This window comes from Sus scrofa, chromosome 6 (assembly GCF_000003025.6).
Source record: "Sus scrofa isolate TJ Tabasco breed Duroc chromosome 6, Sscrofa11.1, whole genome shotgun sequence".
Classification (NCBI taxonomy): Eukaryota; Metazoa; Chordata; class Mammalia; order Artiodactyla; family Suidae; genus Sus; species Sus scrofa.
In genome coordinates, this window is record NC_010448.4 from 74838744 (window position 1) to 74866271 (window position 27528).

Here is a 27528-nt window from a genome sequence, read left to right on the forward strand (position 1 = left end):
ATCGAGCCACAGTTGCGACCTAAGCCACAGCTGTGGAACACCAGATCCTTAACCCATTGTTCTGGGCCTATGTCCCAGTGCTCCCAGCACTCCCTCAGTCCCATAGTGCTGCAGTGGGAACTCCTCAAGTAATTTTTTGATGGGTTTGTAGGGAGGTGCACATAATACACAGTGATGATTTTACTGCAACTATAAGTTCAGTAAATTCTTAGTAACTGTTCAGGCAATACTTGGAGGAGTTGTGGCTCAGTGGTAATGAATCCAACTAGTATCCATGAGAGCTCAGATTTGATCCGTGGCCTCGCTCAGGGGGTTAAGGATCCAGCATTGCCGTGAGCTGCGGTGTGGGTCTCAGACGAGGCTCAGATCTGGTGTTGGCTGTGGTGTAAGCTGGCAGCTGCAGCTCTGATTTGACCTGGGAACTTCCATATACCATGGATAGGCCTTACAAAGACAAAAATAAACAAGGAACGACACTTGGAAAGACGTGTCAAGTCATTCAAGATGTTGGGGAAATATTGTGCGTGGCTATCAAATCAAAGTGTAGTATTTTTAAGTAGAATAAATGTGTTCAAGTACAAATAAAACCGAATTTATTAACTTGTCGCTGTCTTCCCCTATTTTTAAGTCATGGTATAGACTAGCAGTATCCAGCTTTATAGATACAAAACATATGTGTGTAACTGTCCTATATTAAGCAGTTGAAAAATATGTACTGAAAAGGAGGATAGCATTAAGTATGAAATATGAGTACATTTGTTGAACTTGCCTTTTTTATATATCACCTTTGAGACTTGGTATCAAGTTTAAATATAAGCTCAACTTTACACACTAAGCAAAAAGCAAAAATGTTGAACTATATAAATGGTATGTCTCAGTTTTTTTTATTTTTATTTTTATTTTTTTTGTCTTTTTGCTATTTCCTGGACTGCTCCCGAGGCATATGGAGGTTCCCAGGCTAGGGGTCCATTCGGAGCTGTAGCCGCCGGCCTACACCAGAGCCACAGCAACGCGGGATCCGAGCCACGTCTGCCACCTACACCACAGCTCACGGCAACGTCGGATCATTAACCCACTGAGCAAGGGCAGGGACCGAACCCGCAACCTCATGGTTCCTAGTCGGATTCGTTAACCACTGCGCCACGACGGGAACTCCTCAGTTTTATTTTTTAAAAAGTCGTTTATATGTTTCTAAAAGATGTGGCTGCTGATTATGCCTGGAGATTTTCCAGATTTTGAGCAATGAATGTGTAATTACATTTAAATTCAGAAATTAAGAATTGCTGTGTTTGACAAATAAGTAAATTATTTGTAAATTATCCCATATATTCTGCTATAAAGTTTAAATATTAAAAAAAATTCTAGGCATTCCCATTGCGGCTCAGCAGTAACAAACTAGTATCCATGAGAACTCAGGTTCAATCCCTGGCCTTGCTCAGTGGATTAAGGATCCGGCGTTGCTGCGGCTGTGGTGTAGGCCAGCAGCTGCAGCTCCAGTTCAACCCCTAGCCTGGGATCTTCAATATGCTGCGGGTGCAGCCCTAAAAAGACAGAAAAAAGAATTGTAAGTTAACAGTGTCACCTAAATTAAAGCTTAAAAACTTTTAGGTAAAATCAGTTTTTTTGAGCCATCTCTGTCAGTGTTGCTCTTTATGAATAAAAGTTAAAATTCAGGATCATAATTTTCCTACATCATGGTTTATCTGCTGTCTTTGGTTTCTTCCTTCTAAGTGTTCTATTGACCTCAAGAAAAATGTACTGGTGATCGGCACCACAGGCTCACAGACGACCTTCCTTCCCGAGGGAGAGTTACCAGAGTGTGCCCGGTTGGCGTATGGGGCTGGGCGAGAGGAAGTACGGCCAGAGGAGATTGCAGACCAAGAATTAGCAGAAGCCCTTCAAAAATCCGTAGAAGATGCAGGTATTTGGAGTGGCCAAGCTCTTGAGTCATACTCTTGCTATTGGTGGGTGAGCCAGGGGAGTTGGAGCTTCAGTGGGCAGGATCTGTTCACGATCAGTCTCATTGTCCTGTTGCAGGTGTCTTCCTTGTCCTCTTACCACCTCCCCCATCTCGGTACAATCAAGGAAAACTCTTGTGATCTCTAGATCAAGAAACAGCAGTCCATTACTATGTTCAAGATAGGTGGGGAGTTATTTGCTTGGGTACATTTTGGTGGGCTTCCTAAAAAATCTTGTCTTTTTTTTTTTTCTTTTTTCTTTTTTCTTTTTTCTTGAAGAAAGTTATAACAGTAAGTAAAGACTTCCTTTTGAGTTCAACATCTCCTGGAAGTTTTCTTGTTCTTGTCTTAGGCCCACTTTTTTTGGAGGATAGCATTGTGACTAAGCAGCCCTAACCTTTTTAACATGTACTGAAAGTGTGCCACTAAGAACAGAAGAACCAACAGTAAAAAGCAAAATTGAACATTTATCAAACTAAAGTGTTCATGCTGTGAATGAGATCATGGCAGTGTCATTGGGCCAAATTAGAACAGTGTGTAAACTCTTGAAATGTATGTATACACTTCTTTCCCCGGAGTCTCGGTTATTATAGCTCTTTAATTCTAAAGATCAAGCCAAGTTTCCTGGGTAAAATAAAAGGACACAGTTCTGCTGAAATCTCACTTCCATGGATAATTTTCCCCCATCTGTTACTGGACAGTGACTGTGGGATGCATTTTCTAGAACCTGAAGAGAGTTAATTTTTGAGTTTGGATTACTTTGAGCTGTGATTATTCATTAGTGACTAATATCACACATTGCATTTGCTGATAGAGTAAAATGTATTAGAGCTCCAAATTCAGGGAATGGCTTTCTCCTAAGGGCGAAAAATTATAAAGCATTAACAGTAAACAGCCAGATTTTGCCAGTGTTTATTACCGGGGAATATCCTGTGGTTTAGCTTTGAGACTCTTTTTGTATTTTCTAGGGTTGCACCCACAGCATGTGGAAGTTTCCAGGCTAGGGGTCAAATCAGAGCTGCAGCTACAGGCCTACACCACAGCTAATGGTAACGCTGGATCCTTAACCCACTGAGCAAGGCCAGGGGTCGAATCTACATCTTCACAGATACTAGTCACATTTATTTTCGCTGAGCCACGACGGGAACTCCTAGCCTTGAGACTCTTTAAATGAGCGTTAGGAACAGGTGGAGTTCAACTTCGATTTGTTCAGAATCTACTCCACCACCACCTTTTGTCTTGGCTTTACACATAAAATACAGTTTGGGTTGTGATTTAAGTAATTTTGTGGTTGGGGTAGGGAGGGGAGAATTTTGAACAACTAGAGAGATTAATAGTTTAATGAATTGACATACCTTAGAAGGTGGTGTTTATTTATTTATTTATTTATTTAGTCTTTTTGTAGGGCTGCACCCGAGGCATATGGAGGTTCCCAGGCTAGGAATCGAATCAGAGCTACAGCTGCCAGCCTGTGCCACAGCCACAGCAATGCCAGATCCGAGCCACGGTCTGCGACCTATACCACAGCTCATGGCAATGCTGGATCCTTAACCCACCGAGCAAGGCCGGGGATCGAACCTGCAACCTCATGGTTCCTAGTCGGATTTGTTCCCGCTGCGCCACATGATGGGGACTCCAGAAGGTGGGGGAGGGGAGTTGTTTGTTTGTTTTTTGTTTTTGGTAAGTAGTCAGCTTAGTCATAATACTATGCATTAATAAAATGAGGATATGGAGTTCCCTGGTGGTGCAGTAGATTAAGAATCTGGCATTGTCACTATTGTGGCACAAGTCAGATCCCTGGTCTGGGAATTTCTGCATGCCATGGGGGCAGTCTAAAAAGAGATAGGTGAAAAAAAGTAGATCTATAGTTGGTTTCATTTTGTGAAACCTCTGTTTCCCACTCCCTACCTCCCCCAGTTTGGTGCTTTTATTTGAGAAACACTAGCTGGTGGTAGCAGTGCTTTAAAACCTCCTAACCATGAGTTCCCATCATGGACAGTGGAAATGAATCTGACTAGCATCCATGAGATTGTGGGTTTGATCCCTGGCCTGCTCAGTGGATTAAGGATCCAGCATTTCCGTGAGCTGTGGTGTAGGCCCATAGCTGTAGCTCTGATTCAACCCCAACCCTGGGAACTTCCATATGCCACAGGTACGGCCCTAAAATAACAAAAGAAAACCCTTCTAACAGTTACCCTCTTTGATTAATTACTTCCTTTTAATAAAAAGTTTAGCAGATTAAAAATAGAAACCACAGTGTTGTCAGCTATAGTGAAGGGGGTGTACCAATTTTAAAGGATTAACAGGAAATGGCTCTCTACTCATGATCTTTTGTTACTGCCAATGTATGGCTTATGCTAATTTTTGTGAATAGTGAGATAATTCTTGAACATCAAGTTATCTTTCTTTGAAACATCAAAGAAAGCATTATCAGGAGTTCCCATCGTGGCTCAGCAGAAGTGACTCTGACTGGCATCCATGATGACACAGGTTCATCACTGGCCTTGCTCAGTGGGTTAAGGATCGGCATTGCTGTGAGCTGTGGTGTAGGCCGGCAGCTGCAGCTCTGATTCAGCCCCTAGTCTGGGAACCTTCATACGCAGAGAGTGTAGCCCTGAAAAGCCAAAAGACAAAAAAAAGAGAGAGAAAGCCTTATCAAAATCACCTGCCTCTGGACATAGTAGATGAAAATATTTTTGCTAAAACTTTTCTTTTACTTCATACCAGAATATCTTTTCTGTTGATTAAAAAATAAACCATCGTGGTGCAGTGGAAACAAATGCGACTAGGAACTGTGGGGTTTCGGGTTTGAATCCTGGCATTGCTTCATGGGTTGTGGATCTGGCGTTGCTATGAGCTGTGGTGTAGGTTGAAGACGTGGCTCGGATCCTGCATTGCTGTGGCTGTGGTGTAGGCAAGCAGCTACAGCTCTGATTAGACTCCCTAGCCTGGGAACCTCCATATGCTTCGAGTGTGACCCTAAAAAGAAAAAAAAAAAAATCAGAGTAGGAACTGTGTCTGGTATGTTTTTTCTTTCTTTCTTTTTCTTTTTTTTTTTTTTTTTTTTTTTTTTTTTTTGTCTTTTTAGGGCTGCACCTGTGGCATATGGAAATTTACAGGCTAGGGTTCAAATAGCTGTAGGTGCTGCCCTACACCACAGCAACACCAAATCTGAGCCATATCTGCAAACCTACTCCACAGTTCATGGTGATGCCAGATCCTTAACCCAGGAATCGAACCTGCACCCTCATAGATACTAGTTGGGTTTGTTACCACTGAGCCACAATGGGAACTCCTAATATGTTTTCTAAAAACGAATTTAAAAAAAAGATATTAAGCCAGGATAGGTAATTAGGTTTGGTTTGTTTTTCTTCTAAAAATAAATCTCAACTGAGAAAGAAATTTGGATAGTGTTCACTCACCTTAACTCCAAAAGATTTCCTTATCAGACAATTCCATCTATAGATCTATTTTTTTTCACCTATCTCACATGTTTGACCATGAATTCTCTGTGTAGGTGTGTAAAATTAATTTCTTTCCAAGTTGTGTTGAAAACTCTTGAAGTTGACACATTGCTTTATGTATTGTGAGAGAATTAAAGCAACCCGCAAATCTTTTGGATGTCAAACTACAGAAACATTCCCCCTCTTTGACTGGACCAGTTCCTGATTTTAAAGATGGCAAAGGAGCGGAGACTATAACCCTGCATGGTGTGTGGTTTGCATTGTTAACCCAAGTTTGCTTGTCTGTTTCCTAATTCAAACAGAGCGTCAGAAGCCATGATGCATGTAGTGTGTGTGTACTGCAGCTGGAGTGGGCCCCAGACCAGGTATTTATAGACACCACGTTAAGCCTTCCATCCAGTTGTCGTCTGTGGTCTGCAAGCCTCTCTCTGCAGCAGTTCTGGAATTAAGCTACTGTCATTCACCATTTCACCTCGTTCAATCTGGTTACAACTAGCCTGTATATACATTTGTATGTTGGCATACATACATACATATCTAAGCACGATTTCCTATTTAAAATTTTATCAGTCATTAGAATAGTCCCAGGGGAAAAAAAATTCCAGTGAAAACGAGTGTCCATCTGACCACTGTGACTATCAAATCAAGGATCAGCACCATGGGAGTTCCCTGGTGGCTGAGTAGCTTTGTCACTGCTGTGGCTTAGGTTCAGTTCCTGGCCTGGGAACCTTCTGCATCCTGTGTGCCATGGCCAAACATATTAAAATAAATTTTAATAAAATGAAAGGGTCAAGTAGAAAACCCATTGGGGGGGGAGAATCAGCATCACAGCAGTTCATTGTTAGAGATGACTGTGTTGCTAGTGATTTTATAAGTAAGTCCCTTTCTTCTGAAAAAAATGAAAGAATATGTTTCATATTGCTGCACACAACTGCTAGCGTTATAGAGGGGCTGAAATTTTCATTCTGTTGAAGAACTGGAGACTTAGGCCAGGAGGGCTGTCCAGGATCACAGAGTCAGTAACACACCGAACTGCCTTTTAATCCCCTGGGACAGGAGCGGAAACTTTGCTTTCCCCTCTCTCCCTAGCCTGACAGATGCTCTGCAGGAGGCACTCTGCCTCCATTTCCCTGTAGTATAAATGGGATAAGTGGTCTGCCTGAGGGCACTGCCTGACCTTCAGGAGGAGGCAAGGTGGTCTTTTTAAATTAACAAACCTAGGACTTTATAGGGTTTGCAGGCTGGTTGTAATTAGATATACAGCATTTAATTGCTTCTTCCTTTCATTTTCCTTGTAAAGATGGATTTAAAGCAGGCATTTGTGGTTATTAATGTCCATTGTCCTCATCCTCTTCTCCTGTCCTATATACTGACCCAGTCCTCCCCTACATTTAGGACTTAGGCCAGTGACACTGACCATCTCAGCTACAGGAGGACTATATGCTGCTTTCATAGTGAGTACAGACTGTATTGAGGTTGTATTCACCTCCACCTCACCCAGTGATTGTAATGGGCATACCACTGCCGGAGGCCGTCATCATTCCCCCACATCCATGCTGCTACTGTGGCTATTTCACTACAAAGCGTCTTTTCTTTTCCCTTTAACTCAAAATTGAACCTCTTTTGGAGGCAGCCTTAGAGATGGATAAATAAAACTAATAACTGTGTTTCTAGAATCTAATGGATGTAGTTTGCACTGAGATATATACTATTTTCCTCTTTACCCCCAAACCGTAATTACATTGTTTCACAAGAAGTCGGTAACTTCCTGACATGGCACTTTATCTTCTCATGACGTTAACCTGTGTTGGATTAGAATGATTTAGAGCCATTTGAATCATAACTGCATTGCTTCATGACTTAAGGTACAGTCACCATGAAGCTTTGAGTTGCATCTGCCCTAATAGATTGTATTGTGATCTGATTTTTGTTACTAGCCTTTGACTTTTAATTACAGTTCTTGTAATAATTGCGTAGAGGTCAACTTTTAATTGGATTAGTGGCAAAAGGAGAGTTGGAAGTGGTGTTGAATGACATTGTGGTATCTGCCTTGAGGTGGAGTGTTTAAGATCCATCATCTTTTCTGAGTGGTCAGTAAGTTGCAGTGGATCTAAATTGTCATTGCCTATCGAAAAACTTGTGAACCATCTCCCTCTACTGCCCTCCCCTCCCCCCATTTCCCTGCCCTTAGAAGTACTTAGATGTTCTTACCTAGTTGTACTATGTTAATGTAAATGATAAAGTAACTGATAATCCTTTTTTAAGTTGCATTATTTAGTAAGAAAATAATTGAGATTTAATCTCCTTGATCTTTAGCTTTATTTTTGTTCTGAGTCCAGGTCATAGAGTTTTGGGGATGTTTGGACAGAAATAAATAGAATGAAGAAAAAAAAAAAGAATGTGTCTCTGTCTTCTGGAGATCCTTCAATATCATATTCTTATTTCTTTTTGTAATTCCTGCTTTGTACCAGATAGACGTGGCTTTAGACTTTTCAGTATTCACATTTAACAGACTAGAAGTGATTCGGCATGAGAATCATTTCAGTGCAGAAATCCTCAAGATTTACACTGTGCTTTTAAGAATCGCCCGAGGAACTTACTGAAAATGCAGATGCCCGGGTTGATTCCCAAGGATGGTGTCCCAGAATCTACATGCTTAGCCCACATCCTGGGTGATTTGAGGGCAAACGGTAGAGAGAAACTGTGCTGGAGTTCTGAGCTCCCAGAGAGTAAAGAGACATAAATATCCTTCAGCCTTGGGCACTATCCCAACCCTTACATAGTACTTAAATAAAAATGTCCAATTACAGTACAAGTTTTTTTTATTAAGAACATGCCTACCTATTATTCTGATGTTATATGATGTTGAACTGTCGACCCAGATGGGAATGGTTCTTGTATCAAGTCTACGACTATAAGATAAACCCAAGTTTAAGGACCTGGTTTTTGTTCTGTCCTGTTTAGTGGCCTTCGTAACCGCTAATTAATGTTTTTTTCCTTTCCCTATCGTTCTATATAGAGAAAGGCGGTAAAGAAACTACCTCACTGGGAATGTCATCATTACCAACTTCAGATGGCTTTAACCATCAAGCCCATCCTTCAGGACAGAGACCTGAGATTGGTAGTCCTCCAAGTCTTGCTCACTCTGTCTCTGCCTCAGTCTGCCCTTTCAAGCCCAGTGACCCAGACAGCATTGAACCTAAAGCTGTGAAGGCTGTGAAGGCTTTGAAGGCTTCAGCTGAATTCCAGATAACCTTTGAAAGGAAAGAACAGCTTCCTCTCCAGGATCCTTCTGATTGTGCTTCTTCAGCAGACAATGCTCCAGCAAACCAGACTCCAGCTATCCCTTTGCAGAATTCCCTCGAAGAAGCCATTGTTGCAGATAATCTAGAGAAATCTGCTGAAGGAAGCACCCAAGGCCTCAAATCTCATCTCCACACAAGACAGGAAGCTAGTTTATCTGTCACAACTACTAGGATGCAAGAGCCACAGAGGCTTATAGGTGAAAAGGGTTGGCATCCCGAATATCAGGACCCAAGTCAAGTGAATGGCCTTCAGCAGCACGAAGAACCAAGGAATGAACAGCATGAGGTTGTACAGCAGAACGCTCCGCATGACCCAGAACATCTGTGTAACACAGGGGACTTGGAACTTCTTGGAGAAAGGCAACAGAATCAACCAAAAAGTGTTGGTTTGGAAACTGCAGTGAGAGGAGACAGGCCGCAGCAGGATGTGGACCTTCCTGGTACAGAGAAAAATATTCTCCCTTACGGATGCTTTGGCTGCTCAAGTTCAGAAACATTTATGGAAGTAGATACAGTTGAACAGTCCCTAGTTGCTGTGCTTAATTCAGCAGGCGGTCAGAATACCTCTGTCAGGAACATCAGTGCATCTGATCTCACCGTAGATAATCCCTTAATGGAAGTAGAAACATCGAAATGTAACCCTTCCTCTGAATTTTTGAGTAATCCCACTTCCACTCAGAATTTACAGCTTCCAGAAAGTAGTGTTGAAATGTCTGGAACAAATAAAGAATATGGGAATCACCCCTCCTCTTTAAGTCTCTGTGGCACTTGTCAGCCCTCTGTAGAGTCAGCAGAGGAATCTTGCTCATCTATAACGGCAGCCTTGAAGGAACTTCATGAGCTTTTGGTCATTAGTAGTAAACCAGCGTTAGAAAATACATCTGAAGAAGTTACCTGTCGGTCAGAGATAGTAACTGAGGGCCAAACAGATGTTAAGGACCTTTCTGAAAGATGGACCCAAAGTGAGCATCTTACAGCTGCTCAGAATGAGCAGTGTTCACAAGTCTCCTTCCATCAGGCCACATCTGTATCAGTGAAGACAGAAGAATTAACAGACACTTCAACTGATGCTGGAACAGAAGATGTAGAAAATATTACCTCCAGCGGTCCAGGTGATGGCCTGTTAGTGGATAAGGAAAATGTCCCCAGGTCTAGGGAATCAGTAAACGAGAGCAGTTTAGTCACTCTAGACTCAGCTAAAACGTCTAATCAACCACACTGCACCTTAGGTGTAGAAATTTCACCCGGACTTTTAGCAGATGAGAAGGGTGCACTCAACCAGACTTCTGAGCAAACGGAGTCCTTGTCATCCAGCTTCATACTGGTTAAAGATTTGGGTCAGGGCACACAGAATCCAGTGACAAACAGGCCTGAGACCAGAGAAAATGTCTGTCCTGAAGCTGCAGGGCTACGTCAAGAATTTGAACCACCTACCAGCCATCCATCATCAAGTCCTTCCTTTCTTGCACCGTTAATTTTTCCTGCTGCAGACATTGACCGGATTCTTCGGGCCGGCTTTACCTTGCAGGAAGCTCTTGGGGCTTTGCATCGAGTTGGTGGAAATGCAGACCTTGCACTTCTTGTTTTGCTAGCAAAGAACATTGTAGTTCCTACATAACCATGGAAAAGGGGTCTAGACCATACTCCATTCCCTTAAGAGAAAGCTCTATATATTCACACACACACACACACATGCACACGTACACACTCACCACATAGACAGTGTATGTAGAAACCTGCAAGCAGAATGTTGAGCCAGATTTTTTTTAAAGATTTTTTTCGGCCAAAGTAATTTATGATCTATTGTCTGATGAATTTGTCTATTTGTTAAAATTTGGGCCTTTTTTAATGTCTTGGCAGTATGTGCACACAAAAGCTTTTTATTATCATTAAGATGATGTCTTCTGGAATAAAATTGATGGTTTTGTGTATAGCATAACATTTTAGAATGAGTGAATGCTTTAAAGCAGAAGCCATGAGAAATCCCACCACCCATGCAGCTAAAAACAGATCGACTTCTTATTTTGGCTGTGTCTACTATAAGCAAAGTATGGCTTGTTGACTCAATTTTCAGTTTACAAACTTGATCACATGGTCTGGTGTTTGGAATCATACTTAGTGCTCTGTGTATTATGATTCATCAGTTGTAACAGAAAATTGAATATTTGAAGATTGTCTCCGAGAGTGATATGTTTTTATTCATGTGTTAGGATTTGACATTTCAGTGGGATGATTTAGGAGGGTTTAAAACCTGGGCTGCTTTTGTACATTTACGGGCTGCTGCATGGAATGAGAAGTATCTGGAGTGGGATACTGTGAGGAAATTAACATTAGAGTGAAACTTGGTGCTACTCAGATTAAAAACAAGAAAGGAAAAATTCCATTAGCAAATGTCATGGCCATGCTTCAAGAGCTGTGAGCGAAAAATAAGGGCCTAAACACTGGAACTGACTAGAGATTGGGTTTAGTAGCATCTCACTGATCACATCTCGACCCTTACTAACTAATGATGAGTTTCTGTTCAGCTACTGGGTTGCTTGCCAGCAGTTTATTTCCTTTCTAAACTTTTCTTCTAGGAAGTTATTCTAAAGCTCAGTCTGAGCTATGATCTGAGTGACCTATTCAAGTGTGATCCCCTTGTCCCTGCTTCATCTTGGTGCTTGGAATGGTCAGGCTGTTTGGTGAGTGTCTCTTCATAGCAGTGGAAATAGTTATTGACGTTTCTGACTCAAGTGGCCTTGGTAGCGTTTTCCATCCCTTTTCTTTCCTCAGGAGTTTTCTTTTTTTAAGAAAGATTCATCACAGTTGTGTTTACCATGTCAAGTTAGCGTGGGGCATAGTATATAGACGTATTTATTGTGGCCTTTTTTCTTATGAGGACTAGCCCTTGGAAATCACTGTCCTGTGGGCCCCACTGTGCAATAATTCTACTGGGTAGATTTTAGATACTTTTTTTTTTTTTTTTTTCCTGGAAAATAAACTCTCTTCTGTACCTAGCAGGAATCTGAAATCTTGCTTTTATTGAAAAGAATTTTGAGAATGATAATTCCCAATTCCAGGTTTATAGTTTGCAGTGTGTTCGAAACAGAAGTTTCAAAAGGGTGATTTGTGAACTTTTAACGTGAAGTGATTTTTGTCTGAAGTCTTACGCTCTTTGAAAGCTTATTCTTTGCATCAAAATTCACGTCATTGAGCACAATCAGAATGGAGGCTCATATCTCAGGAGTTTTTTAAATTTTAATTTGGGGGCACTTAGACATTTCTCCTCTACCCTCTTCCATGTTCTTTCTCATCGCCGTGCTGTGTGTATGTGTGTTAGGAGACGTGAGTGTTATAGTGGAAAGTCCCATAGATTCATCATGATCCTCTGGAGTTAGGGAACGGTTGACAGAAGGAGTTGTACTTTACTGTTTTCAGGAGGGCCCTCAGAACAGCAGGTCAGCCAGATTGTCTTGAGTGTCCTTTTGGACAATCATGTGCTGTAGACTCTTACGTGCCCTACACCAAAGATGCAAGATGCACTAGGAAACTGCTATAGGATTTCTGTCAACTGACTCTTAGAGCTGTGACTATAATTAAGTAGTGGTGCTATGATTGAAGCAAAATTTAGTAGCAATGCAATGGGCCCCTGTATTTGCTTTATGGGTGCGATTGGGAATTTATTCTAAGCTTATGAACCTTGAGGGTCACAACGTGGGGTGGGTGTGGGGTAGGGGGACTTATCAGTGACAATAGACTCCTCCCAAAAGGCCCTCTGTACGCAGATGGGCCTCATTGTTTTCTGTAGGAGCGGTTTCTCTGAGCACTGCTCAGAGGCTTGGCCACTGGATTTTCACAAATGTGTGGATTTGGGAGTCAGTCCCAGGTGGGATATAGAATATCAATCTGTAAAAGATGTCATTACAATAGCTTTTATTGTATGTATATGTATATTTATTTCTAGGAGAAAATTGGATAGGCCTATAGATGTACACGTATTCTTATTAGGAATACTTTGAATGAGCTTAACCCACTTGCCAAATATCCTTGTCCTTTTTCATCATTTATCTTTCAGCTTATAATTGCTTTTGATTTTTTAAATTTTCCTGTCCGTCGTCTGTATGAAAGTAAAGTTGTTGACACTGTCAGGATTTTGAATCATTTTTAAATTTAGCAATTCTAAAAACAAAAGGAATTAAGGAACATGACACTAGTGAACCTTCATTGTCACTTTTTATTCCTTTCAAAGTGTAGAAATTAGAGATTAACTCCACCAAGAATAAGATAAAATCATTGTGAACTCCTCTTGTTGCCAGCAGAACTGATACTGGCCAGCCATAACTATTTATGGACAGCTTTTTGGTCAGCACCTGCTTCCAAGGGTGGTGTCTGCTTATTCACCAAAGAGAAGATTGTCCTGTATGACTTCTGCAGTTTCCTTAAGTTGATTCCTGTCTGTAAGAATGTGCTTGGTGATCAGACATCTATGCTGAGGCTACTATAGATTTTGCCACTGCAGCTGGTAAGAATTATTTCCGCTTGTACCTCTTTAGGCTTCCGGATATCAGCCAGTAGCCTTCATCCCACAGTTTGGGCTTTAGCCATTAACGTGTAAAGATTACCAGTTGCCTGGCAAAGGGAACTAGATAGATAGTGTATGTGAAAACTATCCGGCCTTGCAATCTGTAAAATTTTCCAGAGCTCCTTGTCTCCATAAAAGGGGAGAACATACCATGTGTTTTTTCCAAAGCATTTCTCCTGTAAGAGTTAAACGGAAAGATATGTGAGACTTTATGTCATTGACTTTATGGTAACCAGTTAAGGTGGAATCTGCCTATTCTTTTCTTAGCACAACTTTCTATCTCTAGTAAAAGCCATAAAAATTTAATTGGTTTAACTGTCAGCTCGTGTGTATATATACATGTATGATTGATTGACAGATATTCCACAGTTAATTTTACATAGATTAAAAAGCAAACAATTTTTATATATCTACAGATAAAATACTCAGTTATGGTGGCTTTTATCCCACCATGTATATAGAAAATAGCCTTGCAAGTCACATGCCAGAAGAGTTGCAGTACATTCTGACTTCCTTTTCCTACCTGTGTGGCACCCGAAGTGATCGAGCAAGCAGGATAATTGAACTGCTACATGTTTCAGATTTGTTACGGCTGGTAACGTACCATAAGAGAAGGTCACTGGCTTGTGCATTTTCCAGCACCAATGCCAAAAAGCCGGATTTCTCCTTTGGATTTGGTGATTCAGTATAGTCTGTGGCCGAACTAGAGAAACAGAGTTCTCAAGAGTTCCCCATCCACAAAAATGAATGTAACCTTTCACATTAGGGGATTCCATAAAATAAAAATAGGTTTCTTTCTAAAAGATTGAAAAATGTCAACTCCTCAGCAAAGTAAATTCAAAACGTGTCCTTGAGAACCAGAAATGCAAAATCATGGCTCAACTTCTCTACCTTAATGGTCCCTCAGTAGACATTACTAGGCGTTCCCTTGTGACTCAATGGGTTAAGGACCCAGCATTGTCACTGCAGCAGCTTGGGTAACTGCCACCGCCCAGGTTCAGTCCCTGGCCTTTCCACATGCTGAGAAGGGCCACATGTGATTGGTGATCAGGGGCAGCCAAAAAAACCCCACCAAAACAGAACTTAGAGGGGAGCTTTTAATGTGCTTGATTTTCTCTTGTGCCTTAGCTTCTCCAAATAGCAGAGGCATCAAATTTGGGTAGGGAATAAAGGTGGAAATACGGAAGGGAAAGTCTGAAAGCAGCCCTCTTACAGATTTGCGTGGTCCTGAGGCTCACCTTTATGCATCTGAATAGGACTCTGTATTGTCTTCAAGACTCAAGAGTCTTGAGTGTGAGTCTTTGAATAAGAATTCATTATCTGTTCATCAGACATTTAAGTGCCTGTGTGCCAGGTATTGGTGAGCGCTGGGCATGCAGGGTGACTGAAGCAGATTGGGAGCCTGCCCTTGCGAAGCTTTCAGTCTAGTAAGGTGACATGAAACAAATTTTAGCTTCAAGAACACGATTTTATTTTTGTCTATTAGCATCATTTATTTTAAAAGTCATACTGGGATGATTTGGTTCAAGGTCAAAGAAAACTGGGAAAATCGGGCTCAGAAGGGAATTAGGTGCTATGAGCCTAAAACTGCTCTTAAAATATGTTCTTAAAGAAATTGGAGAAGCCAACAAAAAATATTCTAACATTTGGTAGAAATACTTGAAGAGCTCAGGTACTCAGAAATCAAGTTACACCATTGGCAGAGGTGGGAGGAGGGAGATGGGCAGCAAGGAAGTGCAGGTACATAAGGAAGATAACCTCAATATGCACTGGTGACAGTCGACTTTTCCTTCCATCAGGGCTTCCTTGCAGAGCAGAGAAGCGGAATGCTGCTGCATCCTTCCCACACCCTGTTTGAGCAGGCTGCACTGGGGTACTAACCATCTGGGCCACCAGGACTAGCAGAGGATTCTGGAGAATTTGTTGTTTTAAAGCAGCTGAGTGCAAGATGTGAAAATAGGAATCTAGAGCAGAAAATGTAGCAAGCTGTGGTTCTTGGACTGGATGGTGGGCAGAATTTATTTATAAGAAGATTCAAGTCTTTACCAAATCTTACAGGACAGTTCCATCAAAACCTGTCATTTAAAACGTCACCACATGTGTAGTAATCCTGAAGGATACAGGTAGGATTTCTGGACCTTGACTGCTAGTGACTTCCAAAATTTACAATTAGAAACGCAGATTTATCGGGCAGTCGGTAATCTAGACCCTCTAGGGGCTGTAAAAGGTGAGAGGCCATAGCAGATGATAAGTCTTAGAGCACAGTCTTTCAGAATGAAATCTACAGAGAAAAATGGTTCAAGGGTATAGGAGTTAGAGGACCTTTCTTTTAACTTTAAAAAGTTAAGCAAACTATAGAAGACCTGGGGGTGGGGGTGGAATACAAAATTAGAATAATTTTTTACAGAATGGTGTTTCTTTTCGTATGTACCATAAGGTCTTCATTAGCTGACTCGGGGAAGAGGCATGCCGGGATGTTGTTTCCTGGGAAGACACATGACTACGATTTTGTTTACCAGAAGTTTGTTTTATGTACAGCCTTGAATGATGCATCTGTGGCTTAAAGCAAGGTAGATGTTTGTACTTCGCTATCAGAGGCAGTGACATCAGTTTTTTTCTAGATTCCTTTGGTCAAAGATTACCTGATGCTGATCAGACTTCTTTTCTTTCCCAGAAGGCACCACAGCTTTGATTTCATCCCACCCATCAGAGGCCTTTCCCTCTGAATGATTCTGTTTCCATTCTCTATTCTGATCATCCTTTTGAAGTAGTTCTGGTGATATACTCAGATTAATTCAACATAACTGACTGCATTTGCATTTTAACTGTGCCTATAATGAATATTGATTTGCTCATTTTTATTCAAAATCTCATCTCCATGGCAAGTTGGGGTAATGGCCTTTGCACTCAAGTAAGGTTTGTTTACCAGTTTTGTAGCCATATTTGGCAAATCTTAGCAAATAGAAACCCCTCTTTCCCCCCTTATTTGTTCTTGCAATTGTTCTTTTATTGCTTTCCTGGTTTTTCTTTAAGCTTTGAGACTACTGCATCTTAAAAGAACTAGGCTAATTGGCAAAATAGGCTTGCCAATAGCTCATTCACTCCCATAATGCTTTGGTTTTGAGAGTTGGGAAAACTCTGAGAACTTAAGGGAACCAAACTCAGGAATCCCACAGTTGGTTGCATTGTGCCATTGCTTTAGGGGCTGGACATAGGACCTGTCTGCAGCTGAGTGAACTAGATGCTTTTGGGTTTGAGTTTTTGTCACATACTGAAATGTAAGTCAGCCCTAAGTAATCAGAACACTTTATTTTATTTTTCTTTTTTAATAGGAACTTTCTGAAGAAAAAGTGATGTGTAAAACATTTGATATTTAAGACAATAAAGTTTTTATCATAAGACTCTTGTTCGATTAGTTTCTTTTAAGTTAAGGTGGGTTGGTTACTTAGCATTGTCCTTGTCTCTGTCCCCCTGCCTTTCAAGTAACTTACCCCAGCGCTGTAACTTGTGGCCATAAACCTAAACCCCAGTCCTACGGGGTCCCTAAGCAGGTAGTCACCTCCAGATAATCACTGCTGGAGGACAGCCATCTGCTGCTGTGAAGTGTGTGCATCTGGTGACGGCACGATCCACTACTGAGCAGTGGATGCGCAGTAACAGGAACCACACTGGTGACAGGGTATCATTGGTTCAGACTAGTCCCCAGAGCCAGGCTGCCTGGGGGTGAGTTCCAGCTTTGGCACCTACAGCTATGCGACTTTGGGCAACTAACCTAACCTTTCTGTGCCTCAGTTTCCTTGTCTGTAAAACAGGGGACTATTCAGATGGTTGTGGGGATTCATGAATACCTTGGATACCCTGGGGTGTTAACCAGTATGGAGTTACTACTTTGTGCATGAGTTTGTGCTGTGGGGCCTTTATTTGAGAGGATTTCAGTGTACATGGATCAGCTAGTATATACAGGGAGTCGTTTAGACAGCTCCCCCTTTCTTCTGTTACCTTTCCTTGCCTATCGGAAAAGAGTGCTGAGAGCAAAGACTACTCGTTGGAGGTAAGAAGTACTAATTATTTGTGCCATTGTTCAGACCTCAGTCTTTTCATAATCCGTTCACTTGAAATGAGAAGCAGGAAGTTGTGAGACATTAGTTATTGGCAGAGAGATTTATGGGTCCTTGACACAAGAGAATCTACTGCACCTTTATTAAAAACAGAAGGAGTTCCTGTTGTGGCTCAGTGGTTAACAAACCTGACTAGTATCCATGAGGACACAGGTTCGATCCCTGGCCTCACTCAGTGGGTTAAGAATCTGGCATTGCTGTGAGCTGTGGTGTAGGTCACAGGCACGGCTTGGATCCTGCATTGCCGTGGCTGTGGTGTAGGCTGGCAGCTGTAGCTCTGATAAAGACTCCTAGTCTGGGAACCTCCATATGCCATGAATGTGGCCCTAAAAAGACAACAACAAACAAAAAAGGACTTTATCAGGGAAATAAATGCATTGAGAAGGTTATGGCAGGAATCTAGCTAGGAGTTGAAAATGTAAGAAAACGGTAGGATATGTGTTTAGAAGTAGAAATACAGAGAAATCAAAAAATCAAGAGTTCAGAGAACAGAGTTCTAAATTTCAAAATGCAAAGTCAGCAGAGCCTGTTGCCATCTTATGTGAAAGGGCCAAATGATTACCAGACAGCACTGCTTCCCTGTTAAGTGTTCTAATGGGATTAGCCAGCTATGCCAGAGTCCATATCTATGAATTTTGTTATAAAACTTTAGAGCTAGGGTGGCTTTGTTCCTCTTAGAAAGTTACTACATGCTAACATTTCCCCTGTTGGACTCCAGGTATCTGAAGTTTAAGTTCCTGAGCCAGGGGTTCCCGTCGTGGCTCAGTGATAAATGCACCCAACTAGTATCCATGAGAATGCAGGTTCCATCCCTGGCCTCGCTCAGTGTTGGCTCGGATCTGGCGTGGCTATGGCCGTGGCATAGGCCTGCAGCTCTGATTTGACCTCTACCCTGGGAACTTCCATAAGCCGTGGGTTTGGCCCTAAAAAAAATGTATTTGAAATCTGATCATTTCTAGAATGCTGGTCAAGGCACCATCGCCTGTCACCTTATGAGCTGCAGTACGTCTCCCTGCTCCTGCCCTTGTCTGTCTACACGATGTCTGGCACAAGAGCCAGCATGACTGGATTGGTAACACCTCTTCTTTTTTTTTTTTTGTCTTTTTTTGTCTTTTGTTGTTGTTGTTGTTGCTATTTCTTGGGCTGCTCCCGCGGCATATGGAGGTTCCCAGGCTAGGGGTCAAATCGGAGCTGTAGCCACCGGCCTATGCCAGAGCCACAGCAACGCGGGATCCGAGCCGGGTCTGCAACCTACACCACAGCTCACGGCAACGCTGGAATGTTAACCCACTGAGCAAGGGCAGGGACCGAACCCGCAACCTCATGGTTCCCAGTCGGATTCGTTAACCACTGCGCCACGACGGGAACTCCGGTAACACCTCTTCTTAAAATCCCTCATTGGGCCCCATTTCGCTGAGGGTAAACACCAAGTCCTTATGTCCCTCTGCCTTCACCTCCTGCCTCCCTCCCACTCTCAGCTGTAAGGCACTCAGACCTCCACATTCCTTGAATTCACCCTCTTCAGGGCCTTCATATTGCTGTTCACTTGGTCTGGAATGTTCTCCCGACCCTCATCCCCGACGCCTGCATGGTTTTTTCCCAATTGCTTCAGGTCTTTTTTTTTTTTTTTTTGTCTTTTTGTCTGTTCAGGGCCACACCCACAGCACGTGGAGGTTCCCAGGCTAAGGGTCTAATCAGAGCTACAGCTGCTGGCCTACTCCAGAGCCCTAGCAAGACCAGATCTGAGCTGCGTCTGCAACCAAAGCTCATGGCGATACCGGATCCTTAACCCACTGAGAGAGGCCAAGGATCGAACCCACAACCTCATGGTTCCTAGTCAGGTTCATTTCCACTGTGCCACAACAGGAACTCCTGCATTTCATTTTGTGTCTTATTTATGTTTCTCCCCTACTAAAACTAGCTCCGTGAGAATAGGGATTTACATCTCCTTTGCACTGCTAGCTCCCAGTGCCTGGAACTTTGCCTGGTGCAGAGTAGGCTCTCAGGTATGGACTGAATTAAATCCATGAACACCGTTACGCTGCCACAGTTTACCATCTCCAAGGCCCGTAAGTGGAGTGATAAACTCTGAGACCCAGCCAGTTCACTGAGGTTAATTTGCATGTTTAGGGATTCTAGCCCAAGACGGCTGTTGACCTTGATTTTAATGCGGATTTTGAGGTAGATGACATTCTGAGGTTATTAAGTTTGCAGGCTTCCAGTTCCCTTGTCATGCAGTGGGTTAAGGATCCAGTATTGTCACTGCAGCAGCTCTGGTCACTGCTGTGGTATGGATTTGATTCCTGGCCCAGGAACTTCCACATGTCATGGACCTGGCCAAAAAAAAATTCTAAGTTTCCAGGCTTCCATGTGAAGCAGTACTTTTTATTATCATTATACCCACATATAAGCCTAATTTGAGACACTGGCAAACAGCACCCTTCTGCTAATGGTTGTATAGACCTGAGCTGTAATTCCTCATCCATCACCTTAGAATAGAAAAGGTCCAGATCAGATGTAAAGAGAAGCAGCCTTGTATTTGACTTTAATTCTTTCTCTATACATTTTTTTTTCTTTTTAGGGCATATGAAAGTTCCCAGGCTAGGGGTTGAATCAGGCTGCAGCTGCCAGCCATGGCCACAGCCACAGCCATAGTCATGCCAGATCCTTAGCCCACTGGGCGAGGCCAAGGATTGAACCTGCATCCTCATGGATACTAGTGGGGTTCTTAACCTGCTGAACTACACTGGGAATTCCTTATGCTTTTAGGTCTATGGGCAGCTAAAAAAAAATGTCTCCATCCCTACTGAGTTAAAAATTCGGAGTTCCCGTCATGGCACAGAGGTTAACGAATCTCACTAGGAACCATGAGGTTGTGGGTTCAGTCCCTGGCCTCGCTCAGTGGGTTAAGGATCCAGCGTTGCCATGAGCTGTGATGTTGGTCGCAGGTGCGGCTCGGATCTGGTGTTGCTGTGGCTCTGGTGTAGGCCGGTGGCTACAGCTCTGATTGGACCCCTAGCCTGGGATCCTCCACATGGATTTGGCCCTAAAAAGGACAAAAGACGAAAAAAAAAAATCTAAGAATCTTAAAAAAAACAAAACAAAAAGCCCATCCATCCATCTATCTTTGATTTTTCCAGATAGATACAAAGGAAAAAAATTTTTTTTATCAAAAGATGGACATCTGTTTAGTAACTTACACCTCTGTCAGAGGAATGGAGAATCATTGATCTTTTCCTCCGTGTCCAAATCCTTCCAGAATTCAGAAACTCTAAGTGGCCGGAGAGTTATTTGCAGAAGTTACTTAGAGGCCAAAAGGATGTTTCCATGACACTGGGGTCTACACTCATGGGTAGGAGATTCTGGTGCTACCCATTTTCCTTAGAGTTTGATGCTTCACCTGAAAACTGGACTGGACCCTCAAGTTTTGCCTGTTGCCTCCCGTCTCTGGCTACAACTCTCTCCATAAACGTTTCCCATTTTTCTCCCACCCTTTGGACTTGGCATCCTTGAGAAGGAAAACACTTGTCACTTGTCGCTTGTCCTGAGGCCCTGCAAACAGAAGCTAGTGGACTCACTCAATGAAAACGTCAGAGAAATTGTCAAAACAGCTCCGAGTGAAACCATAGCCCTGTGCCCATTTCTGTAAGAGCCACTCTGAAAGTTGACCCCAACACTGATGGCATTATCAGAGGGGCCTTTCAAAAGACTGAAATGACTTTTTCCCCTACACCAGCTCAGTTCTTTCAGGTGGAGCGTAAAGAACAGCTTTGCCAGGCGAAGGAGGCCACAGCAGGCTAATGCCGTCAAAACTGTGCCCTCCCTTGAGAGGGGATAGCACAGGGTTTTATAAGTTTAGCTTAAGAAAGGGGGGGTTGTCTGTAAGCATTAGGGTGCTTGCCTTCTTTCTCCCTTGATAGACCACTTCAAAGTCATCAAGGCTGGAGTCCGGTGGTCCATTGAATGTTTCTGGTGTCTCTGGGGTATACCCACTGGCTTAACAGCCCAGCCTGGAAGCAAATCACTCTTTCTGTTCACATTCCAGAGGAGAGAACTTGTTAATACAGCCACGCCTACCACAAAGGAGGCTGGGAAATATAGTGTAGCCCTGCCTGGCTACAGTGCTTTCCCTGCGGAGAGAGCAGATTTTGGTGGCCAGCTAGAGGCCTCTGCCACGTCGGGGAAGAGCTTTCCCGGCAAAGACCCTCAGATGTGAACACACTAGCGTGTTTAAGAAACAGAAGTTTGAGAGTTCCCGTCATGGCTCAGTGAAACAAATCTGACTAGTATCCACGAGGATGCAGGTTCGATCTCTGGCCTCGCTCCATGGATCAAAGGATCCAGTGTTGCCGTGAGCTGTGGTATAGGTTGCAGATGCTGCTCGGATCCTGTGTTGCTGTGGCTGTGGTGCAGGCCAGCAGCTGGAGCTCCAATTCGACTGGTAGCCTGGGAACCTCCATGTGCCACAGATGTGGCCCTAAAAAGACCAAAAAAAAAAAAAAAAAAAAAAAACCAAAGAAACAAGTTTGGTGGAGAGATGAGTCAGGGAGAGAGGGGAGAGAGGCTGAATCAGGTCGGCTGTGGCCTCGGAGGCCAGAGAAGAGTATGGACGTCATTCCAAATGCTGTGGCCAGAAGCTTTCGGAAGTTTTGAAGCCGGGAGGTGGAATGATATCGGTTTCCACCTGACCTTCTTGCTGACTGGACAACAAAGAAGGAGGAACTAGGTGTTCAACCTTTTAAAATAAAATCATGTAGATTAAAGTCTCCCTGTTTTGTTTGCCCAGTCCTGGAGTCCTAAGTGGTCAGCACTTACGGGCGCTGGGCTTGAGGCTTGAGGCCTGGGAAGCTGGACCATCACCGCTATGTACAGTCAGCCCGCCTCTCTCCCCTTCTCAGACGGCAGCTTCACAAGCCTGGTGGCCAAGGAAGTAGTTACTCCCTCTTCGGCAAATGGGGGAAGGAGAAGAATTCATCCCTTCAACCATCCTCCACTTCTTTCCCACAATCTTACCCAATTACCTTTCAAGGATGTGGCAGGATGAAACCGCCGGACCTTTTTCTTTTTCCTCCCAAAGCAGGACATCCCTTTGGAAAGAAGCGTTAAAGAGACCAGGTAGGCCAGGTCTGTGGTGTCTCCATGACCCTGCTCTCCTTCCCAACTTCTTCCCTCATCTAATGGAATGCAGCAGCGGGAGACTTCGGTGAGGACAATATTTAAAGGAAAAAAAAGAGATCATTTCTCCCATGTCACTGATTTGGAAACTAAGATTTGCCCGAGGCCCTGGAGTGACTCAGTCAAGGCTTTTGACTCTTGATGCCTCAGTCTCATGCGCTTTCCACGTGATCAGTGAAGTCTTGTGCAATAAATGAGTGGGTTTCAATTTCAAGCTTAAATGACTCCCAATAACAGGACTGATAGGCACCTTGTTTTTTCCTTTGCTTTGTTTTTGACAGGCAAGGATAGAGTCCACCTTTGAGCTTCTGGGCAATGTGGCCATGGTCTGCACGTGAACACACCCCCTGCGGCCCCCTCCCTTTTCCTGCGAGCAGTCTTGTGAGACTAAACCGTACCTCACTTCTCCCACCCACTCCCACACCTGCAAAAACCTTAGGAATTTGGTAGGCAGTGAGACCATAAATTCCTCCTACATGTTGTAAAAAGTTGACTCTGACCATCCCCCAATGCGTGAAGATGGAAACAATATGGCAGAAATGCCACCTCCTTGCATCACAGGTACACAGCCAAGTGATAATAACACCTGTTGAAGCTGTCATGTGCCCAAGCCATGAGGAGCCATTTATAGGAAGGTGATATCCGGTAGAAGAAGATGGCTTGCTATTTTAACAGCAGGGAGGAATCTTGAAGCTAGTTCGTTTCCACTTTAGGCCGAATGGATTCTCAGGAGCTGGCATTGCATCAGACAGGTTGGGGCTTATAGACGCCTAGCCTGGGTGTGGTGAGAAAGGAGTTCACCAAAGCTATTAGACTGGTCATTCACGCCAGCTTTCCTCCTGCTTGCCACAAACACCTTTGGAGACCAAGCTATTTCTTCCCGAATTCAAAGTAACCTTTCTTCTGCCTTCAGCCTTTTCTCTACCCCTCCAGTGACTGTAACCTTGAGCCCAACCTGTCATTCTGTCCTCTGTCCGGCTCCACAGAGATTGTTATCTCTTATTTTCCTAAATTCAGTACTCTTAAGCAAATACCCTGAGTTTAGACATTTTGCTTCTTAAAGAGTTAGACCAAGCCCCTAAGAGGCTCACCTCCTAGAATAGTGTAAAGAAATGTAAAGGGATCCTTGGCTTAGAAAAGGGTGCAAATGGTTTGGGGGCTCCACCGTTTGCTCTATGATTTTAAGCAGATTATCCTCCGCCCTCAATTTCTTCATCTGTACAGGAATTGTTGCTTGAGGATGCAGTGAGACAAACGTATGTAAAGCACTTACGTCAGCTCATGGCACGTAGTCAGCACTCAACACTTCGCAGCAGCATCGTTGTGGATATTAAGAATTCTTGCCCTTGATCCTGGGGTGGTAACAGAATGCAGCAATCTCTTTCTCCTTCCTTTTCCTGACACGTATTTTGTCCCCTTATCCAGTCATATGAGAATGAAACACTGCCACCATATTGGGTCTCTTGGGGAAACTGAAGGATGGGGAGGTATCTTTTTGGTGTGTATAGAGTGGGATCCCTCTAAGATAAGTTGTATAATCCGTGTTTCAGAATCAGGTGCTGGGCTGAGTAGGACTGGGAGGCTGAGGGAGGGGTAGCCTGAGCAGAGAAGAGGGAAAACTGGGGACCTATAGTTGAGAATTGAGGTATCTTAAGACTAAAAAGGGTGACGATCATTTCACAACACATACACATTTTTTTCATGTTTTTTATAACGATTTTTATTTTTTCTGTCATAGTTGGTATAGTGTTCTGTGAGTTTTCTACTCTACAGCAAAGTGACCCAGTCACACACACCCACACATATACATACATTCTTTCTCTCACATTATCCTCCATGATGCTCCATCACAAGTGACTAGTTCCCAGTGCTATACAGCAGGATCTCATTGCTTATCCATTCCAAAGGCAATAGTCTGCATTTATTAACCCCAAATTCCCAGTCCATCCCAATCCCTTGCCTTCTCCTTTGGCAACCATAAGTCTATTCTCCAAATCCATGAGTTTCTTTTCTGTGGAAAGGTTCATTTGTGCTATCCGATTCTAGATATGAGTGATATCATATGGTATTTTTCTTTCTCTTTCTGACTTCACTCAGTATGAGACTCTCTAGTTCCATTCATGTTGCTGTAAATGGCATTATTTTGTTCTTTTTCGTGGCTGAGTAGTGTTCCATCGTATACCACATCTTCTTAATCCATTCATCTGTCGATGTACATTTAGGTTGTTTCCATGTCTTGGCTATTGTGAATAGTGCCGCAATGAACACATGGGTACATGTGTCTTTTTCAAGGAAATTTTGTCCAGATATATGTCTGAGGGTGGGATTGCTGGGTCATGTGGTAGTTCTATATTTAGTTTTTGGAGGAACCTCCGTATAGTTTTCCATAATGGTTGTACCAATTTACATTCCCACCGACAGTGCAGGAGGGTTCCCTTTTCCACACCATCTCCAGCATTTGTTATTTGTGGACACATACACATATTGAATCATTATGTTGTATACCTGAAACTAATGTTATATGTCAACTCTAAAAAAGTAGAAAATATAAATACAATGACTATATATTGACATTTTAGAAGCATAAAAAGGAGGAATCAATGAATGTATCCGGAATACATTTATTTGGGGACCAAATGAGTAAGTGAGCCAGGTAGGAGACTGAAAACTCCAAGTGTAGGTGGCTTCAAAACATGGTAAATTGGAAAGGAATCCACTAGGAACCATGAGGTTGCGGGTTTGATCCCTGGCCTCACTTAGTGGGTTAAGGATCCGGCATTGCAGCATTGCCGTGAACTGTGGTATAGGTCGCAGATGGGGCTCAGATCCTGCCTTGCTGTGGCTGTAGTGTAGGCCGGCAGCTGTAGCTCCGACTCCACTCGTAGCCTGGGAACTTCCATATGCCATGGGTGTGGCTCTAAAAAGCAACCCCCCCCCAAAACAAAACAAACAAAAAAAAAACATGAACGAAACCCCACATGGTGAACTGGGGAAGGGAGTAGGGGAGGGAGGAGAAGGGGAATTGTCACCGGTGGGTTTCAGGGCCAAGGGGCCCTTAGGATCTGTGAAGAAGCAGGAAAAGGGTGGGAAGGGGCAGGGCATTAGGACTGAAGGTGAGGGAGGGGCACCGAGGATCCGACGTGGCCTGAAAGTTTAGGACTGGGCGGGGAGGGTGGGAAACCCAGGAGTGGAGGGGCTGGGTCCTCTGGGCTGGCCGGCGAGGTCTGTGGGCAGGTCCGGGTGGGGCTGTCTCCAGGCTGCCAAAAGCCGGGGGGCCTGGGTCTCTAGGTTGAGAGCCAGGGCCCGAGCATCGAGGGGGGGCCTCGGGGCTAAGGAAGGGCAGGGCACAGGTGGAGCCTGGGCCGAGGGGTCTCCAGCTCCCCGGGATCTGAGGGGGGCCTCCGGGGGCCCCGGTCGGGGGAGGGGGCTCCCGGGTCTCGAGGAGGGCTGCGGGACCTGGGTCTGTGGGCGACCGGAGGCCCGAGGTCTGGGGGCCCCAGGGGGGTCTCCGGGGCCCGGGGGCTCCAGGGTCCCGGCTCGCAGGGCGCTGGCGCGGCGCGGCGCGGGCGTCCCAGCCCGACCGCCGGCCTTGGCGCCGCCCCGCCTGACATCAGTTCCTGCCGCCGCCGCTGCCGCTGCCGCCGCCGCCGCCGCCGCCGCGCACAGCCCGCGGCCTCCTTCCCCGCCGGCCGAGCTCCGGAGCCGCCGGGCCGCGGCGGAGCGAGGGGCCGGGCGAGGCGAGGGCCGGGCGGCGGGCGCCGGGCCCCGCGGCCGGCACGACGGAGCCCCCGCACGGCCGGCGGCAGCGGTTGGCGGCGGCCCCGGGGCCCCGGCGCGGGAAGCGGCGGCGGCGGGGTGGCGGTGGCGGCGGCGCCATGGAGCCGAGGGAGGTGAAGGACCGGATCCTGGAGAACATCTCGCTGTCGGTGAAGAAGGTGAGCGCGGCCTGCCCTCCCTGACTCCGGCCCCGGCCCAACCCGGCCCGCCTTGCCGGGGCCCCCGACCCCATCCAGCGCCCCTTCCTTCCCTCGGGTCGCTCGCCCAGGCCGGGGGTCCCTCCTGTCACGGGGGCTCGGGACTCCGCCCTTCCCCTCCTCGACCCGGGAGACCGGGAGCTGCCAGGACCCCGGGGCCGATGCAGGGGAGGCCGGGTGGCTCACGTGAGCGCCGCTGCGTCCGAGCTATTTTTAAAGAACTAAGTTGAGGTCAGCATCCTGGGAGCTTTCACGGGCCAGCCCGGGGGCCCTGCGTCACTTAGAGGGGCCGCCACCCGCCAGTGCCCCCCTCTCTGTGGGAAGCAGCAGAAACGCCCTGCGAGGGCCCCACCTGCCGCACATCCCTGGGCAGCATCACTGCATCCTCCATCTCCCCTGGGCTTGCGCCTCCGTCTCCGGAGTCGACAGTCTGAGTGAGGGCCCTTGATAAGCAGCTTCCAGTCTTCCCAGTTCTGGATGACATTGCCTCCGATCCTGGGGAGTTCCTTGAATAATCTTGCCCAAGGATGGCAGTTTTGAAGAGGCTTATTTCAGCAGTTTGAGAACCCAAAGTACCTTGCGTTTTGGACCATGACCTGTGGGACTAAGTGACGCCCGGGAGTGGGGGGCACCCTGCAGTAGAGATGGTGTCTCCATTCCAGATAGAGGAAAAATATTACCTATGGAGGGTATGTACTTGTCTGTACGAGGGAGTCAGTTGATTTGAGAAAGGGTCAGAGAAGGTAGAATTAAGATTTCCTTAAAACCAAACCAGAATGGACAATCATTTGAGGAATATTGTTGGATTGTTTTCCTCATTGGAATTCCTGGTTCAGCTGATAGTCTCAGAAACTGGGGGCGGTGGTGAGGGGATGACTTGAGGGGTGAGGGGAGGTGCCTCAGAGTAGTTTAATCAATCAATTCACCAAAACCCAAATGAAGAGAATTAAATCAATCATTGTATTTAAATAGC

The 27528-nt window shown here is 44.7% G+C and overlaps 2 protein-coding genes across 4 annotated transcripts in view; both read left to right on the forward strand.

Annotated features, from left to right (window-relative positions):
- On the forward strand, positions 8233–26633 carry RSC1A1 (regulator of solute carriers 1; the record flags this gene model as incomplete). Its single annotated transcript, NM_213793.1, is given in 4 exon segments — positions 8233–11968; positions 18864–18886; positions 21034–21057; positions 26591–26633. A coding segment is annotated over 1 exon segment (1872 nt). The 5' UTR covers positions 8233–8473.
- Positions 26373–27528, forward strand: part of PLEKHM2 (pleckstrin homology and RUN domain containing M2) — a 42654-nt gene continuing 41498 nt past the window's right edge. For 2 of the 3 annotated variants that reach the window (XM_021095386.1, XM_021095387.1), the window contains exon 1: positions 26386–26516. Coding sequence is in view for 1 of the 3 variants with exons in the window: in XM_021095385.1 (XP_020951044.1) it covers positions 26457–26516 (60 nt within the window). In the remaining 2 variants the exon portion in view is untranslated. Of the gene's footprint in view, positions 26517–27528 lie in introns of all 3 variants that reach the window. The other variant, XM_021095385.1, reaches the window with a different exon arrangement.